General features: G+C 41.0%; 1 protein-coding gene across 10 annotated transcripts in view; it reads right to left on the bottom strand.

The window, feature by feature from the left end:
- fhit (fragile histidine triad diadenosine triphosphatase) overlaps positions 1–18,806 on the bottom strand; it is a 422,950-nt gene that overhangs the window by 275,806 nt on the left and 128,338 nt on the right. For all 10 annotated transcript variants that reach the window (XM_080460849.1, XM_080460851.1, XM_080460842.1 and 7 more), the window contains one exon: positions 9,590–9,714. In XM_080460849.1, the coding sequence (XP_080316975.1) occupies positions 9,590–9,695 (106 nt within the window). In that variant the 5' untranslated portion in view covers positions 9,696–9,714. The remainder of the gene's footprint in view (positions 1–9,589; positions 9,715–18,806) is intronic.

Here is an 18,806-nt window from a genome sequence, read left to right as displayed (position 1 = left end):
AACACCAGCAAACTAATTCAGGTGGCCTGTTGATGAGATTTCAGATATTTATTCATTTATTGGTTCAATCTTTTATCTCAAAGATGCAAAAAAAAAAAAAAAAAAAGGGAAAAGCAAATTTAGATTTCTATGCAAATGAAACAAGCGAGAGCAGCTAATCTGGAGGGAATCTCATTAAAACAGCGCACTGCACACGAAGACTGTGTCACATGTGAGTCCATGAACAAGAAAATCAATTAGAAAACAAAGCGGACTGAACTCTCACTGTGTTGAGCTATAATTACAATGTTTGAAAGTGGACGTGTGGATTGAGTGTGGGATCTAAAGAGCATTGAGATTTTATATAGTCTGTGTTTCAGTGTCTATGTTCGCTTCATTAGTCAAATTATAGCATGTAGCAAGGTAGCATTGCTGAAGCTATGCTAACAGTTTGCAATGCCACCAGGAATGAAAAAAAGTTTATTTTCATTTGCTGTGATTACATGGACCAAAAGTAATCAAATTAAACGATCAATCAAATCAAGACTTTAATCCAATTATATTTTAACGATCCGATTGGAATCCTGATCAGATCGTAGAGGGCGGTGTAGTCCGGTCTTTGATCCGATCATGGTCTATGTAAACAGCACATCGGGTTGCTTCCTGCAGTCAGAGCTTTACGTGGACGTCTGAGACGTCACCTCACCTGACGTCATGACAACCACACAGCAGCGGGAGCAAAGCAGAGTAGCAGAGTAATCTGTGCCACATCAGGGACAAAAGTGACCCGTTCTCGTTTCTTCCTGATTCTATTCTGAAACAAGACAATGTTTCTTTGATGTTCTAGTTTTAAAATAGAATAAAATAGAAGCACCTCAAGTGTAATTACTCCAGTTAATTAAATTATTGATACTGGCGGGCTTCCCGGTAAAGGTGTGGGATTTGTAACAAACTGCAATCATCCCAGTGCAAAGCATTATGGGATTGATCAACTAAAATGAATCAGGTGCAATATGCCGATGACTCCATGTTGACTTCATAAAAAAGTGACTATATGAAAGCAGCTACTGTTGTTAGTCTTCAGATTACTGAATAATCCCGACATGAACACAAATCATTCCATTCCTGTTGCGTCCACCTCGGTGATACGATCAGGTTCTGATTTGTTCAGGTGGCAGCGTCCAACAGTGAGCCACTCCTGGTTTCATCGCTTTCAGTCGTTGAACTGCTGCTAATAAGCGTGAGGTTCGGCCTCTGAAGGAAGGCGTGGCCCTCGTCGGTTTTTTACCAGGCAAATATGATTAAGCGACACAAAGACGTGAATAGAAGGGCAGAGAAAGAAGTCTACCTAGTCCAGAGTTAATCTGAGCTCGGAGGAGCCGAGCGAGGCGAGCGCGGCGTGGTGCTCCACAAGCTGAGCACAAAGCCAGAAACTCATTATCATTCCTGAAAGAGAATAAGCACATTATTCAAACAAATCAGGAATGGAAATCATGCAAATTAATTCCCTGGTTTCTTTTTTTCAGCTCAGGCTGGTTGAAAACAATGATTAATAGAAAAACCAAAAGTTGACTTTTTTTTTCTTCTTGTTTTCGTGATATGAGGCAAAAAGAGTTTACAAGGAATCATGATCTCCTGCTCCTACTCTTCCTCCTCCCCCCTCCTCTTTTTCCTTCTATTCTTCATCCTCTTCCTCCACCTCCTGTACTCCTATGTCCTCCTCCTGCCCCTCCTCTTGCATCCCGCCATCACCCCCCTCCTCTTCCTCGGCCTCCTCTTCCTTCTCCCCCTCCTCCTCTTCCTCCCACTCCTCTTCCTGTTGTTCTCCCTCCTCCTCATCCTCCTCTTGTCCTCCCCCTCCTCTTCCTCAGGTTGCCTTCATTGTTTTCCTCATCCTCCTCCTCTTCTTCTTCCACCTCCTCTTCTTCCCCCTCCTTTTGTTCTTCCACCTTCACTTCCTCCCCATCCTCCTCTTACTCATGCCGCCCCCTTCTTCCTCTTCTTGTCCACCACTCGCCCTTCCCCTCCTTCTTGTTCCACCTCGTCGTCATCCCTGTCCTCTTCTTCTACCTTCACTTCCTCCCCATCCTCTATTTCCTCCTCTTGTCCACCGCTCGCCCTCCCCCTCCTTTTACTCCCCCTACGCAAAGTTGTTACCTATTTAAAAGTAAACTTGGTGTCCGTGTTCTGTTGTATGAATGAAAACACGACAATCAACACAACCAACACAAAGCAAACAATGCGGCCGTCAGCGAGCCTCGGTAACCTTCAGCAGCCGTCCTGATTGTCTCGCAGCTCCGTGTGCGTTCGTGTGTATAGTAAACAGCTGCTTATGTGGCCTTTATATCAAGGGCAGGTTCGCCTTAGCAAAGACAGCCTCAGTTTCCAGGCAACGACGAGAAGTTTAAGGAAGTGCTCCGCTGAGCCGCAAATGTTCAAGTCAAGTCCGAGGGAAACAGACAGATATCGACTGTGAGAGACACAGACAGATCGGACTGCCGGCTCAATATTAGACTGCGTTAGGTTTTTTTGTGGGTGAGGATGGAGGCAGCAGGGTTTATGTGAATGTTCAGGAGGTAATTAAAGCCTGACGCTGAAGATGTCACGCCTCCATTAACCCTGTGAACCCTCGCTCAGTGTTTACAAGTCTCTTCTGCTTAACACTGACTCACCAAGAAGCAGGGAATAAATATATGTACAACATTTCTGACAGTCCCGTTTAAATCCTACACTTTTTTAACCCGAAGCCTGCAAAGTGAGGTCCAAACTGAAAGGCCCGAGTCCCCCTCTTCCTTGAGGATCATGATCAGATCGCTTTTCTTCTGGGTTTGTCTGAAACTCCTCTGAGCATTGAGCCAAGAGTCAGCATGTCAACACATATACCTTGTGTTGTCATCAGCAACCATTTGAAAAGAAAACATATAGCATTCAAAACAACAAACAATGAAGCATTAAAGTCACCTCTGGGGGCGAGTGGGCGAAAGGAGGCCATGAAGTAAAACCGTGAACTTTTGACCTGAAGATTCATCTCTGTTCTTGTATTTGATAGAATTGATACCGTTCACATAACAGAGACTAGAACGTGTCAAAGGGACTAAAAGAACAGCACTAATCTGCCTGGTGACTCCTTAACTCATGTTAAAGTAAATCAGAGAGTTCTTCAAGGTTCCATATTAGAACACCTACTCTTGTAAGAAATATAATTAGAAACACTTCGTTAACTTCGATTGAAAACACGTAAAACTACAGTATCTCTGAAACCAGATGATACTGATCAACTTGTCAAAATAGAAGTTTGTCCTAAAGACATACAAACCTGGATGAGCTGTAACATTCTGCTTCTGAACGCCCATAAAACAGAAGGTTTTATATTTTGTCCAAAATGTCTAAGAGAGAAATTATCTAAAGATATAGTAACACTGGATGGTATTACTTTGACTTTTTTACCATGGCTGATCCTTCAGCTCCCACGTTAAACAAGTCTGCAGGTCGGCCTTTATTCATCCGTGTAATATTTCTAAAATCAGGAATATGTTGACTCAGGCTAAGTTTACACGACCACGTTCAGAGTGACAGGGAATCATTTGTTTCAGAAAAGTTTAGCGTTCATGCAGCAACATTCTGCAAATAATCTGGTTTGATAAAGTAACGATTGCAGGGAATGCGAGCACAGGTAAATGGCCACCCCAATACGAGACAAATTTTTATGGTTTCACTCATTTTCGTTGTCGTGCAAACGGGGCGTCAGAATTGACGCTCAAAAATTGTTCTATGAAAAATCCATCTATGAAAAATTGATGAATGCATTTGACTGACAGGAACTCGTAGGATAGATTACTTACTTTTGTCTTTAGATTGCCATTAGACAATCTAAAAAAATTAAAAATTTTAAGAAATTGTCTAAGGACCTGGCTAAAAACAGTTAATTTAGGTAAAATAACTAAAATGGCTATTCTTGCCAAAATGGACAAAATAACCCAAAATACATGAAAAAAACTGTTGAAATCGTGATGGTAAAATCACTGAAAACAGTCCAAAAATGTTAAAATTGCTAGTGTAGCGAAAGCTGTTCTGACCATTAAGAAATCCACAGCAGCTATAAAAAGCTAAAACTGATCAAATTGGCTACAAAAGCAAATATATATATACTGTACATATAAAACTATGAACCCTCACGAATCCAGGACCTGTATATACTAAAAACTGGTGTGGCTCCCCAAAATTGTATTTGGTGGGAAATCACGAAAACGTCTCTTTTGTTTGAAAAGGTTGCAGATGCCTGCCATAGACTATCACTTCAAGTGACGTTTGACCTGATCCAATGGTGATGCACATGCCTGCCGTTAGTACAACCCTTTGTCTGGGGCATTCAGGACGCCACAGATCTCCAGTTTCCGCATCACATGGTCTTAGAGGCAAAGATCAGACTGGTGGACCGAGCCCCTGCTCTCATTACTCATCAATACTCATCATCATGTGTGGCTGCTAAACAAAGTGACTTCCTCAGTAAGTTCCAGCCAAAAAAGCCCACTGAGTCAAGCCAACATGAGAAGAGAGAAGAAAGGTGAGCTGAAGGACTTTGAAGGTGGCAGGGTTGTTAGTCTGAGTATTTCACAAACTGCAGAGTTTCTGGTATTCTCATGTACAACTTTGAGAAGAGTTTAAATGAAAGGAAATATCCAGTTCTGTCAAAAGAGGTCTTATTGATGCCGGAGGTGAGAGGTTAGGGGAGAACAGTCCGACAGCTTCGAGATACCTCGAGATCAAATGAGATCAAATGAGCTCAAAAATACAAAATCACATCCGTTGTTTTTACTGTTGCACCTCTTGGAATCGTTTCCGCATATCAAACTGAACAATTTAATCAGATTCCAGAAAAAACTTTCTCTACCTGGTTTTATTTGTCATTTACTTTGATTCTCTTTGAAAGCTCCAATGTGTAAAAGGCTTATCACAGAGAAAGCATAACAGAAGAGGAGTGATTGGAATAAAATGGCAGAACTAAAGATTTGAAGCTAAAGCTTGTTTTGTTGATAGGATCGCTCACGCGGTCGTTCCACTGACACCTCAGCACTCCGGTGGGATTTCTTCAGTTTCACAGGTTTGTTCCTGCAGCGAGCACGACACCTTGGTCTCGAAGTCTCTCAAATAGTCAGCAGTCAAATATAACTTGCAGTCAGAGTGTGTACAGAGCAGAGGTTGAACAAACGTGCTTTAACCTAAAGCAACAGCCACAGTTTCCACTTGCCATTGAAAGTGTTGAACTTCAGTTAATGTGAGTCACACCAACAGAAACACCAGAGACAATAATAAAAGTCAATCTAAAGCCTGCTTTTCAGGACCAGAAGCCAAGTAATATCATAGAATAGAATGGACATATTCCATTATTCCCAGAGGGAAATTCTTTAAAACAGAGCACATCCATAACCTAGATTGAACCAGAGTTACTGCAGCCACAACACAGAGAACAAACCACGGCACAATACGATGAGCTGTGGTTTTGACCATCTTTGCAGTTTAAACCAGTCTATTCACATTAAAACCCATATTTGTAATTTCCATTTTTTTAATCTCCATACCTGCTATAAAATATTTTTTAGGGATGTCCCGATCAGATCGGTAGATATCGGATCGGGGCCGATACTGGTGATTTGTGAGTGATCGGGAATCGGCAAATCCAGCCGATCACCCCGCCGAAATAAAAAAAAAACAAAAAACTGCCGTCCGCAACATCACCTAAAAACCACAACAATCAGGGACTACAAGCTCCGGTCGAGCTGCAGAAGCTAGAAGCAGGCGGAGCGGGGCCATAGACCTATAAAACTAGAGTTTTATATATAGTGGTTTATGTGTTTATGTGCATAAGTCTACTTCTAAATTTCTATGTGGTCTGTCTTCTTCTGCGTTTTTGATGTGTTTGGTGAGTTACAGCGCCCCTAAAGGCCTGGCATGTGTACTACATGCCCTTAAGCCTCGTGTTGAGCCGTGTTCATAGTGAGGTGTGGACGGAAGTTTTTTGGGAGATGGCCAGGGAGAAAAAAATTATTGTTTTATCGTCGTGTGGATGTACCCTCAGTTTACAACAACTAAAGAAAAAGTCGCACTGAAGCAGAAAACTCGGTGCAGCTTTAAAATAAAGGATTTTAAAATAAAGGATAAGTACCTACAGGGGAGCGAAAAAAATAACCCAGAAGGTTACGCTAGTTTGAAGGGAGACTGGGATATTCGGAATAAGTTTTTGAGAGAACTATGTTCAGACTACTTTTGTCAAACAGGTTTTACCAATTTGAAGTGGAATTAAGTGTTTATAATTCACATTGAAATGTAAATGTTTTCTGACAATTCAGGTCAAACCTCTCATACTGCTTTAAGTTAAACTGAAATTTAATACACAAAGAAGTTACATTGTAGCCTAAGAGTATTTATGTTTAAGTCAATCTGAGAAGAATTTTGATTCAATAAGTGAGTTTTACAATAATTTCTAGCTAAACAAAGCTTCTGCCAATAGTGCTTTTAGCTTCCGACATCTTAGTTTCTCCAAAAATAGACTGTTGAGTATCTTTGCAATAGCAATGTAAGTCTCGGATCGGAAAAGTATTGGCATCGGCCTATACTGAATTCTGAAAAATCGGATCGGTATCGGGGGCCAGAAAGTGTGATCGGGACATCCCTAATATTTTTGCATAGATTTATTCATTTTGCAAACTTACTTCTACATGCATACTTTACTCATATTGTTAAATGTCTTATACTACACTGATTATCTTTTTCTGTACAGGGTATATTGTAGATTTTGCTTCTTTTTTTTACCTTTTCTGCTGCTCTAACAAATAAATTCCCAGTTGTGGGATGAATAAAGTACAGTCTAGTCTAGTCTAATCGGATGTGTTTTCGAGATAATGCAGTCATTCCCACAGGATTTCAGTCAACGATAATCTACAATAAACTCAAAATCAAACAAACTGGACTGTTTTGCCCATATTTGATAATCCCACAATCAGAATAATCTTATGCCAAAAGGCTCTGAAAAGGCACTGCTTTCCAAGTTTGCCCCTTTGAGTAACTTCCATGTAGAAATATAATTTTTTTAAGAAAAAAACTAAACAAAACAACTTTGGTATATGAGAAAGCAGCTGTCATAAAAATCCCACTGCAGACAAACTAAGCAGATCTTTTACCGGGTAAATCCGCAACCGTTCAGAAGGAATTATGGCTTCTTTGGCATGCATTTGTGGGATGAGCAGCAGTTCTGAGTTTGTGTTTTTCTTCCATTTACAACCAGCCAAATCTTCTCTGTCCAAACTCCAAAGAGCTTTTCTTTTTCTAAACCCACCTTCAAAAAAATAAGATCCAACACATCTTGACTTCCAGATTGACAACAATGAAAACAATTCAAGCAAATACTTCCAAAGACCATGTAACAATTCACTGTCTACAAAAGGCTTTCTGCTCACATTTTGTAGTGCAGCTAAAACCTCTAACAAGCACGTCGTTAACACGTAACTTTACAGGTACATTAACTTCGGTTTAGATTCATTGCAGCAGCAGGACTTTCTATTTGCAGAGAGCGCACATTGAATCAGAGCTCACCTGCTGTGGATAAAAGAGTTTCTTTCCATCAAGGTATAACAGAATAGCTGAATGCAAAAGAAGCCGGTTATAAGCTGCAAAGTGCTGACGGGCAACACCAACATAAAGCTGGAGTCACCCTGACATATATGAAAGTTACCAGAGTTCATTTTCTCATGTCGTCCTCTCAGGTCAAAATTAAGGAAGGATGAGGCAACATAATGCCGTCCGATCATCCCAGCTCAGTCTTCATGCGCTCCCACAGTCTTCAGGCTGCCGTCAACCACAATGTAATTTGTCAGTAACCAGAAATGCTCAAGACAAAATAAGGACGAACGGAGAATTGAAAGTGGGCGGAGCGAAATAAGGTCAATAGTCATGCGCGTTTCCGAGCACAAATTCTGTGTGATTCTGCGCACAATAATCTTCAATATACTTGAGGTTCTCAAGGTTTAGCAGCTTCAACTTCTGAGTGAAAACCAAACAAACAAAAAAAAAAGGTAAAAGATGTTAAACTTTCATTTAAATTAATCAACATTAAACTAATAAATAACAATTATGTTGTTGATGTTTCCCAATTTCAATTGGATGCAATAACTCCTTGTACCACTTGGTGTCCAAAAAGTTGAAGCCAACAGGTGGATCACAGTGAGCGCAGGTCAACAGAGAGGAAAACAAAGTGTGTATTATCTGAGCACACATTTGGGCTCACACACTAAAAATCATTAGTGAAAAATTACAACATGTGTTTCTACAGTCACTATGTAACGATCTGTTTGATGGAGCCAGTGTCAACATGTTAGCAGCAAAAAAGTCTGGTGCAGGTTGAACAGATCTCATGTTTCAATCACAATGTGATTGTTCAAGTGTTCATGTGACTCTTCGTTAGCCGCTCCGACGATGTTTAGAAAAACTGAGGATTTTCTGATAAAGTCTTTAGCTTTCCCTCCATGAAAGCTGCTGATAATCTACTACCGCAAACTGTGTTAGCTTACCATTAGCATAACGGATGAACAGTATGACAAGTCATGAGGCACAAACAGGATGGCTTCCACAAGGACTATCACTTATAACAGTAATTGGAGCCAAACAACCGTTACCATGGAAAGACTTTATCAGAAAATCCTCAGTTTTTCTAAACATCGACGGAGCGGCTAACGAAGAATCACATGAACACTTGAACAATCACATTATGAGCTAACTGAGCTATGTTAGCTACGTGAGCCACCTCAGCTAGCTGAGCTACCATAACTAACCGAGCTAACTGAGCTATAAGGTAGCACGCCATGTGACTGTCCAGAAACAAACCCGGTGGACTTCTTTCTTGTGCACTGAATGTCCATCATCAACTGAACTTAGTCAATTTAATGGAAAAGGTCAAATGAAGCTAAAAGAGCAGACGTCAGGCAGATAAGAACGATGAAACAACAGCAATCATAAATGTATCATGAACTTTTCAACTATTAAATATTATCTCATTAAACAAAATGAGTCATTATTAAAAAGTCAAGTGTATCTTATGTAATTTGACCATCAACCTTTAAGAACTCAGAAAAAGAAAAACTGACATCAAACTCACAAAACTATAGCTGATTTTTTTCCCTCATACTGAGCATTTAAAGGTAAATCATAGAATATTGTTAGTCTTAAACTATCTCAAAAATAATCAAAACATTGCAGAGACATCCTCCAAAGTTAATGCCATCTAGCTATCCTTGTAAAACCACATTTTACCACAAGGTTGTGCAGCGAGTAACCACCCTATTTGTTGTGCTTAGTCTAAAGAAAAGAGCAGCAGCAGAAAAAAAAATTCAGTTTCGATTTCAAATCTTGTCAGTCATCTCTGACACTCTGAAATGAAAACTCATCGATTTATTTTTACTTTGGGATCATTATGTGAGGAATATTACTTTTGCGTTTTGTGTAAAGTTGAACAAAAGCTGGTTCAAGCAGAGCACAAGTGCATCAAAATGTCTGCGCATCCGCCAAAGGAAAGTTATTCAGAGCTCCGCCTCTCACCTGGACATTACGTAAAAGATACGTCCGGGGACGACAGGCTTCCTGTTGACCAGGGCGAACGACAGCTCCGTCTGCAGGAACACGGCCGAGGCTTTGATCAGATGCTGTCCGAAGCGCAACGTCGCCATGTTTCATACACTCTCAGGCCTGGAACGACAAAAAGAAGCAGAATGTGGTCAAGAAGGTCTGAGCGATGGTGGGCGGTGTCGACGGCGGACCTCCTGCCGCCTGACAGACAACACTGACAGCTTCTGATCATTTCAATGAGCTGAGCAAAGATGAAACACCTCATTACAGCCGTCACTCCGTTTGTCTTTAAAATGTCTTCATTGCACTTTTTTCGAATGTCTAAGATTTTTTGCATTCTTAAGTCTTTTTTAGGAATAAATTATTCAAAGTGTTGATTTTCAGCAGAGTCCGAAATGAAGTCATTGTAAAGAAATGTGAATTTCCTGAAGAGCAAATAAATGTTGCTTTGGAGGAGAGGTCAAATGCTTGGTGAGATTTAAATTCAAAGTGACAAACTAAGTTTGACTTTTCCATGGACCAGCCAGGAAACGTTTTGAAATAAAAATGTGATTTTGGACCATTTGAACACAGGAATTGAGCTCCTTCTTAAAGTGGATGGAGTTGATGACACGTTTAAGGCTGGTTCACATCACAAGAGGCACGCTGTGTTTCTGATGCGCATATTGAAAAACGTCTTCAGAAGTCAAAGCCCCTGCAGACTCTCATAAGAACAAGAAGAAAGTTTGGTTGTGACGTCAGCCAGCTGCCAAACAAAATGCTTGTTTGGCGGGGAGACTTCATACTCCGAGAAGAACATGCCTGTGAACATCGAGCGCCTCTCACGACACAATGAGACCACATCAACTAATCAATAGACAGTTCTACAGATTAACCATCTATTTAACGTGTTAACCCTTCATTCACCAAAACACAAAACATGTAACTCCTTTTGATCTATGATTGGCTGATAAAGGTTGGTTCACGTTGAGGTAAAACTGGTGGCTTAACTCTCCATCAGCCAGAAGAGTGTATTTGGGAACATGTTTTAAGAACCAAAAAAGTGCAACCAAACACAGCTAATTAAAATTTTGTAAGATAAAGATGTTGTTCCATTTATTTGTTGCTTATAACAGCAGAAACGGCACATTGTTTGCACTTTTTGAATTTACAATCGGAACTGATTGGTGCAATAAAACCATAAAAACAGCTTGAAGATCTGCTCTATAAAAAGAAAACATAATTTTCAAACAAGAGCAAACGTCTGACGTCCGCCAAAGGTTACATCTATCAGTGATGAGAATTTGGTGAAAATCTGTGATGTCGTTTTGACGACAAAATTGTAAATATGAGTAATTTTCTTCGGTTTTATGCCAATTTGGAATATATGTGATTATATAATTGGACCCACGTAGTTGAGGATTGTGGGACACAAACAATTCCCTTCAACAACAGGAGATAGAGAGCTAGAGAGAGAGAGAGAGAGAGACAGAGACAGAGACAGAGACAGAGACAGAGACAGAGACAGAGACAGAGACAGAGACAGAGACAGAGACAGAGACAGACAGAACCTCAAACATGCTTTTGGTCTGTCGGAGGAAACTGGAGAGCTCTGAGAAAACAGGAAAACGTGTTAACTCCACACAGAACGTACAATCTTCTCCCTGTGAAGCGACAGAGCCAACCACGACGCCACTATGGGGGCTGGCACATCAGTATAGCAACATTAAAAGTCTTAAAGCATACAAATAATCTTTTAACGTCACCCTACAGTGTGAATACATGTGTGTCCTTGTCTTTCCCCCTATGCATGCTGGGATGTTCATGCTGACACACACTACAAGCTCAAAGAAAAATTGCTTTTAAAGAAGAAACACCTGAGGGACATAATCACTAAATGTGGCTTATTGGTTGTTATGCTGTGGTTTTTATTAACTCGAGCCGAAAGGGGAAACATGAATTTTTAGTCCAGGGGTGTCAAACTCAGGTCCTTGAGGGCGGCAGCCCTGCATGTTTTCCATGTCTCCCTTCTTCAACACAACTGAATCTCATGATGATGCCATCACTAAGTTCAACAGAAAGCCTGACAATGAGCCGCTCACTGCAGTCAGCTGTGTTGAAGCAGAGAGACATGGAAAACATGCAGGGCTCAGCCCTCCAGGACCTGAGTTTGACACCGCTGGTTTAGTCCATTCAGTGAAAGACTCTGTGTGAGAGCTGCTGCACAAGCGGCTCAGACATCGATCAAACAAAAACAAGCAGTTTCTCCTGCAGTCGTCTACGTTCTAAACCTGAATTCCACTAAAACATGACCAGAAACGATCCGTCTCATTAACTACATCAGAACGTAACGACAAGCAGCTCTGAGACGATCAATCGAGATGAGGAAAGAAGCTGTTATGTTTTAGGAATCACAGGAGATCTGAATGAAGATGTTCATGTTTATGACTTCCTTCTCATGACACTTCAACGTGGTAGCAGAGAGGAATCTTACTAGACTGAAAGAAAGACGGTGTCCTAAATTCACTGCAAGAGTGTCTTTGTTCCTCTGTGGTTCTTTCATATGGAAATAATATGGACTGCTGACAGTGATGCAAGTTACACAAATTACAACATATCTCAACATCTTATGGTTTAACATCAAATTGAAAAAGAAAAACGCAAATACATTTTGAATCAAGAATTTTCTGTAGTTTATGGTTGATGTTGCTCAATGGTCCAGAATCGTTACCACGAAGGCAAAGCCACAGTGGAATGGAGGAGCGCGAACAACCATGCTGACGCTAAGCTGCAATGCTAAAGCAAATACTGTCAAAGACGCTAAAGTTATGACACTAATGCAAAAACACAATGTCAATGCAAAAGACGCATTGCTCATCAAAGCGCCTCAACAAATGCTTCAGATGTAATTCAGCTTGAAGCCACAACACTTAAAGAAACGTCAAAACAAATGGAACAGCCGATACACTGATGCGAGAGCTGCAACGCTAATGCTCTAAACAGTCTAAATTAATGGAAAAATAGGGATGGGTACCAAATTCTGTACTTTTAAGCTGCGGTCCCACCGCACTGCTTATGCCGGGACAGAACAGGGCAGGACAGGTTTCCCTGTGGCCCGACTGGCAAAAGTTGTGGATGGTACTGAAAAAAACATGATGACCGGTTACGATTTTCGTCACAGAATGGGTCTCATCAGGAGGAACAACAACGCAGCCGTCTGCTGATTGGTCAGGGACGATCGTCACTCTTGACTTGCCCTCAATATTTAAATATTTCATCAGCAGTAAGCCCTCCCATTGTTGTTTATATATGTCGCTTTGCGCTCACCGGTTGTTTTGTTAAATGGGTTTAGTGAAACATCGGCGCTCAACAACATCACGGTCTTTCAACGAGGTGCAGACGCTCCTCTGAGTCACAGGAGGAGGAGCTTCAGCAGGAGCTGGACGCTGCTGTTCACAATGAGAAAGTTTAAGCTGTGTCGTGGAGAACGGAGGCTCAAGGCTTTACTCGGAAGGCCGTGGAGCACATTCTTTGCCCGACACATACGCTTGTCGTTCACAAAACCACTCATATTTCAAGCGTACTATTGGCGGTGGAACCACGCGACAGAGTTGGGTCTGGTTGCACTCTGACGTATCGTACACTCCCGCCCCGCTCCGGCACGTACTGCGTGGTGGGACCGCGGCTTTAAAGGTGCCGACTGAATTCCGTCGGTACTCCCAAGTATCGATTCACACAAAATCAAATGGTACCATATTTCAGTACATAAAAGCATCCTTGTGACTGAAGGAGTGGAAGAGTAGGAGATTTCAACACAACACTGTACACACAAGAGCGTAATGATGTCAGTCGCCGCCGGTTCAGTCAACAAAGCAAGCATGGCTGGAAAGCGCTTGAAAGTACAGCTCCACTTTTCAAAATGCGCTGCAGATTACGCTCGCTGCAATATTTGTGAGGCGAAATGTTTCCAGAGGGGAACGGAATAGGAGAACTTTGAGCTGGGCTAATAATTTGTACATTATTAAGAAAAAACACTGCGTAATTGTAGTGAAGGGTTTTCATGTTGAAGAAACAACTTTGATATTCCAATAAAAACAGTTGGATGCTGTTTTGATATGTTTGTTGAAGTTTACATAATGAGAAATAAATATGTTAAATTGAAAAATGTTGAGATGCATCATTAAACAAATGAACATTTATTACCACATGAACACCTACAAAAGTACCGGAAATTGGTACCGGTACCGATTCTCAGGTACTGGGTATCTTTACCATACCGGTTCAAATGTAAAAGGTATCCATCCCTATGAGAAAGCTCCAAAACTGAATCAGCCTCAGCAGTACTCCAAAAGTCACAACACAAAAAGAAAACCAACAAGCTGTGTACTCTGAACATGTTCGGTTTGGTGAAAAGAGACTTGGATGTCATTTCCTAAATACCTCCATTCAGTGGCTGAAAGGTGGATTCAGTCGACACCGGGACAAACTCCTTCTGAAGTCTGAATGTAACAAAAGCACTGAAATCACAGGATGGAACACACATGGAAGCCTGCTACTTGTTGCAAGCACATCTTCATCGGTTTGTACCACGTCTTAGAAACAAACGCACAAAACAATCCCATGTGTGACCACGGCTCTCACAGCGTGAGCACGCAGCATAGGAAATGTTTTTTAATCCGTTCTGAGCTTTGGAAAGTTATTAACAGCCACACAAGCAAACTAATTCATATGCAGTAAAAAAAAAAAAAAAAGAGCAATGAAAACAGTGATTCTTCTAACAGACAGTTCTGTAAACTTGTATTTTTAAAAAAAATCACATCACAAACATATTTTCTGTGCAATCAGAACATCAATACCTGCCGTCAAAGTCGACTTTAAAAACAAGGAACAGCACCATATTCTGTGCAACTCAAAGGAAACTAGATGCCTTCTTCATAAACAAATAAATATGTTTCCCCTTTCAGCCTCTAGGTGGCAGTCAGTGACTCGAGGCTAAGCTAATTGGCTAATATTCAAGTGTCAGACAATCCTCCTCACTGTCCACTTTTAAAACTAATCTTAAAACCCACTTTTATTCCTTGGCTTTTAACCATGTTTGAGACTCTGTCCCTGGTTTTATTGTTGCCAATCTTTTGTTTGTTTATTGTATTTCACTGTTTTTACTCTTTACTGTACTTTTTTATTTTACTCTTTTATTGGAAAGCACTTTGGCCTCAGCCACAACTGTTTTATAGTGCTGTATAAATAAAGCTGACTTGACTTGACTTGACTTGATGGGTTGAATTGCAAAAGAGAAATTAAAAGTGCATCAACATGTTTGTCCACCTTTAAAAGAGAGGCGATGCTTATTCAGATGACTTTCTTGTTGGCTCATTATTCTTCTGGAAACGTTCTCTGATGGCGATTGGTCACTACTCAGTCATGGTGGGACCAGGTGAAGGTGTTGTTGGGGATTACTTCAGTAACAGATGCTACCACAACCAATGTCATTACATCCGATAAGAGTGGGAGGATTCACCCTCTTTAGACTTCCTGCAATGGGGTTTAACCACATCTCAGCAATTCCATTGGTTTTTATTCTCCATAGGCTAATGGAGCCCCACCAAGGCTCTCCTCTCTTCCTCTCATCATTCTGTCTCTATTCCTGTACCTGGAGTACTGAGCGGTAGAACCAGGGAAGAGCCAACAAGCTCTGGGTGGTTTGGATTTGGTCCCAGAAGACTCATCGGCTCTCATTCTCACCAGCTGTCTTTCCCAGAATTAACATTCCAAATGCATTCTGACAATTCCACAATTAAGAACTAAAATGCTGCAATTAGTCCACTGCGTGTAGAGATCACCCAATTAGTGTTTACTTTGCGTGGTTTTAATGCAGCCTCCCCACTGATCCCCATCTTTTACTGCAACACTAACAGCAGCACAGGTCATCATGTCACCTCATCACGAGCTGAAGCTGTTTCTCTCTACAACACTTCTTCATAGAAATGTAATGTGTACCGCTCTCCAAGGTCAGGATGTACAATGAAATCTCATTATCACTAGGAAACACGTATAGTCGCAGAGTTATGATCAAAGCGATGGCAAAAAAATGTTCTGTGGTCTACCAGAGGCCAAACTCTGACTGAACACTGTGTATAGTGCAATCATTGAATAAGAGGACATTTCGTTTTCAAAGTTATTAATCTTTGTATTCATTAGGTTTTTTTCTTAAGATTTGAAGCTTGAAAATGTCTCATTTTGAGAAAAGGTTAATCAATTAGTTTGTAATTGCACCTCATGATATAATGCCTTATATTCAATAGAGGCTTGTTCGGATTTACTCAATGGATGTGGTGCATGTATTGAAAACACAAACTGTACATGATCAGTCATGGATGTTATTAGCAGAAGTCTTCTAGCGTCGTTACAGTTTCACAAGTTCTGTAAATCCTACATCAGCAACACATGTTTAATACAGTCACTTGTCCCTGTATTCTGTGACCGACAATAACGAATAAGAAATGTAGAACTTACCAAATATATCTAATATAGCAACTCAGCTGATAAATACTTCACTGCAGTTTGATACTACACTTGAAATCTGATTCGAATGTGGCTAGCCTGATGTTTCATTGTTCATCACCTATGAAACCAGTAACATATGGCTGTGGATGGACTCATTTGTTGAATTTGTCTTTTTCTGTGAGGCGAACTGAATCGAAACTCGATCCTTGGCTAAGCCCCACCCCCAAACGCAAACAAACCAATGGCATTCAACTACCAACTGGCAGGAACTCGGACAAACATCCCCAGCTCCGTAGAGAAGCTTTGGAGGTGTTGTTGTCATTTAAGACCCAAAAATTGGCAATCGAGGTGTCTGGGCTCATGCAACAGCGATACCAGGCATCCTGAAAGGATAAACAACGGTGTTTACTTCATCCCAATTCAAAAACCCAAACAAAAAGTGGAAAAATGTCTCCGGTGGATGAAGCTGAGTGGCAGAACACAAAAACTGAACGCCTCAACTGGAAACAAGGACATTCCAAGTAAATCTGTTCCAAAGTTCTGTTTTTTTTTTAAATTCATTCTAGCATTTTAGCTCTATTTTCTACTCTCTCACTGCTGCGCTGACTGGATGGCACTTGACATGCCATAGTAAACCTAACTGGGACATAAAACAATAAAGATTCTATTCTATTCTATTCTATTCTATGCTATTCTATTCTTGGTGGTCACATGTAGCAACCAGTTCTCTTTTAGATTCTCCCACACACTGAGCGCTACAGCCACTTCGTTTGCTTTCAAAGAATGATTCTTTGATCAATCCTTCCTTCTGTTTTAGGAAGTGAGTTAATAAATCCTATGAGAGAGAAAAGAACAGTTTGCTGTAAGTTTGACGACTGAGAAAATGACCCAATAGTATAATCATATCCTGGCTGCCGGCTTATTTTTCAAAGCAGACCAGGACAAATTCTCTCTGGCTGACAGATAACAGAGGCAAAATAACATGATGAAAAAGTGAAATTACCACCTCGCGGTTGGCTGCCGCTGTCAACTGCTGACGTTAAATACTGTTCGGACTGTTAAGAGTTTAAAAAAGCGAAAAGCAGGTATTTAAATGTAGTGGCGATGAAGTCAACGGGGAGAACTGTGAGGTGAAAATGACCTTTGAGCAACAAAACGTAACATGGTGACTCTCGAGAATTGATCGGATGAATGAAAAAATGTAAAACATGAGGCAGCAAATATAACAAAATGCACATAAAGATGTTAAAACAAGAATTAATTGATCTGTTGTTTAGATTTATTGCTTTTGGAAGCAGATCAGAAAGCTGAAACCAGCATCAGAGTCAATTGCTCCTGTAAAGACAAAGCTCTTTAGTTTTTCAAGCAACATTGTCATAACATATACCTATTTCATAACTGCAGTGATGTTGCAGTAATACAGAAAATTAACCTGTTTTTATCTTAAACATTCATGCCCAGTGTCCCCTTTAAAGCATGTACATAATGTTGAAGTAGATCATCAATAGTATCAAGGGCAGCTCACAGCCGTCTGTGTGACATGTTGCCCACCAGCAGGCGCTACATGAACAATCGGCGCTGAGACCCACTGTCGCCAAGTCTGAACACTTCAAACAGAAGGAGCTGGTGAAGGGCCGCAGCAGGGAGCTGCGAGGAACGTTCGTCAGCATTAATGACCTGGGGCCTCATCTATAAAACATTGAGTAGGAATCCTACTAAAAATGTACGTGTGGCAAAAAAAATATTCGGATCTGTGAAACCGTGAGTATGCACACCTGCATGCACTTTCATTTTATAGATCCCAGTCCACCTGGAAGGTTACACAGTTCATATCCCACTCTCAGCACGCCCACTTTCTACCATCAATGGTCAATGTAAAGTACCTGCCACCATTTGACGCTAAATCACGGTAGAAAAGACGAGGGATGAGAATTTTAAGAAGAGAGAAATAGTCTTGGGGGAGGTGGAGGCCAGGAAAACTATATTATTTGCTGGTCACAATAGTGGCTTCACAAAGAAAAGAAAAAGAACAAGTGATCGGCAGCACGTCGTCACCAAATAGTGTGAGAGATCTGTGACTGCAGAGGTGGAGGAGAAGTGTCTGATCTGAAGGTGGAAGCCAGAGGAGAGTGATATCATGGGGGCCAGAGAACACCGAGCATACTGCTGTACAACAAAACAGCCTCCACCGTTGTGACAGTCAGAGTGTCGGAGAGGGAAGGAGACATTTTGGTGGAGACCACAGTGGAGACTGTTAAAGTACAGTTTCATCTGTTTATTAAATGTATACATGAAATATTTGAACAGGGACTTGTGAAGAGACTCAGACTGTCACCATGCTATTTATATGCTTACTCAGCAATGGGACTGATTGTTACACGCCTTGTCACAACTGATAATCAATCAGTTCTATCCACCGCTTTGTATCATTTGAAGGTGAAAGTTTGACATATGAACATGGTGCTGCTGGTTCAGTCATAATGTCTCACTAAAGAAACATCTATACCACTTCAGCTTGGCTGTTTATGATTACGTGGATCAATGAGTCAAGTATGTGAAGACATTACCTGTATGAGAGGAATCTGGTTTGAATTCACCGCCTCACCATCTGCGCTGGCAGTTTCCTCCATCTCCATAATGTGCGTACGCAAGGACCAAAAATGGCGTCCCGGTGCGAACACTCTCCCTCAAAGTTTTTTTTTTTTTTTAGATCACAAACCTTGCGAGGG

Source organism: Lipophrys pholis (assembly GCF_963383615.2).
Source record: "Lipophrys pholis genome assembly, chromosome: 4".
In the NCBI taxonomy this organism is placed as follows: Eukaryota; Metazoa; Chordata; class Actinopteri; order Blenniiformes; family Blenniidae; genus Lipophrys; species Lipophrys pholis.
The sequence above is the reverse complement of the archived record's forward strand: the minus strand, read 5'-3'. Positions and strand labels throughout refer to the sequence as shown.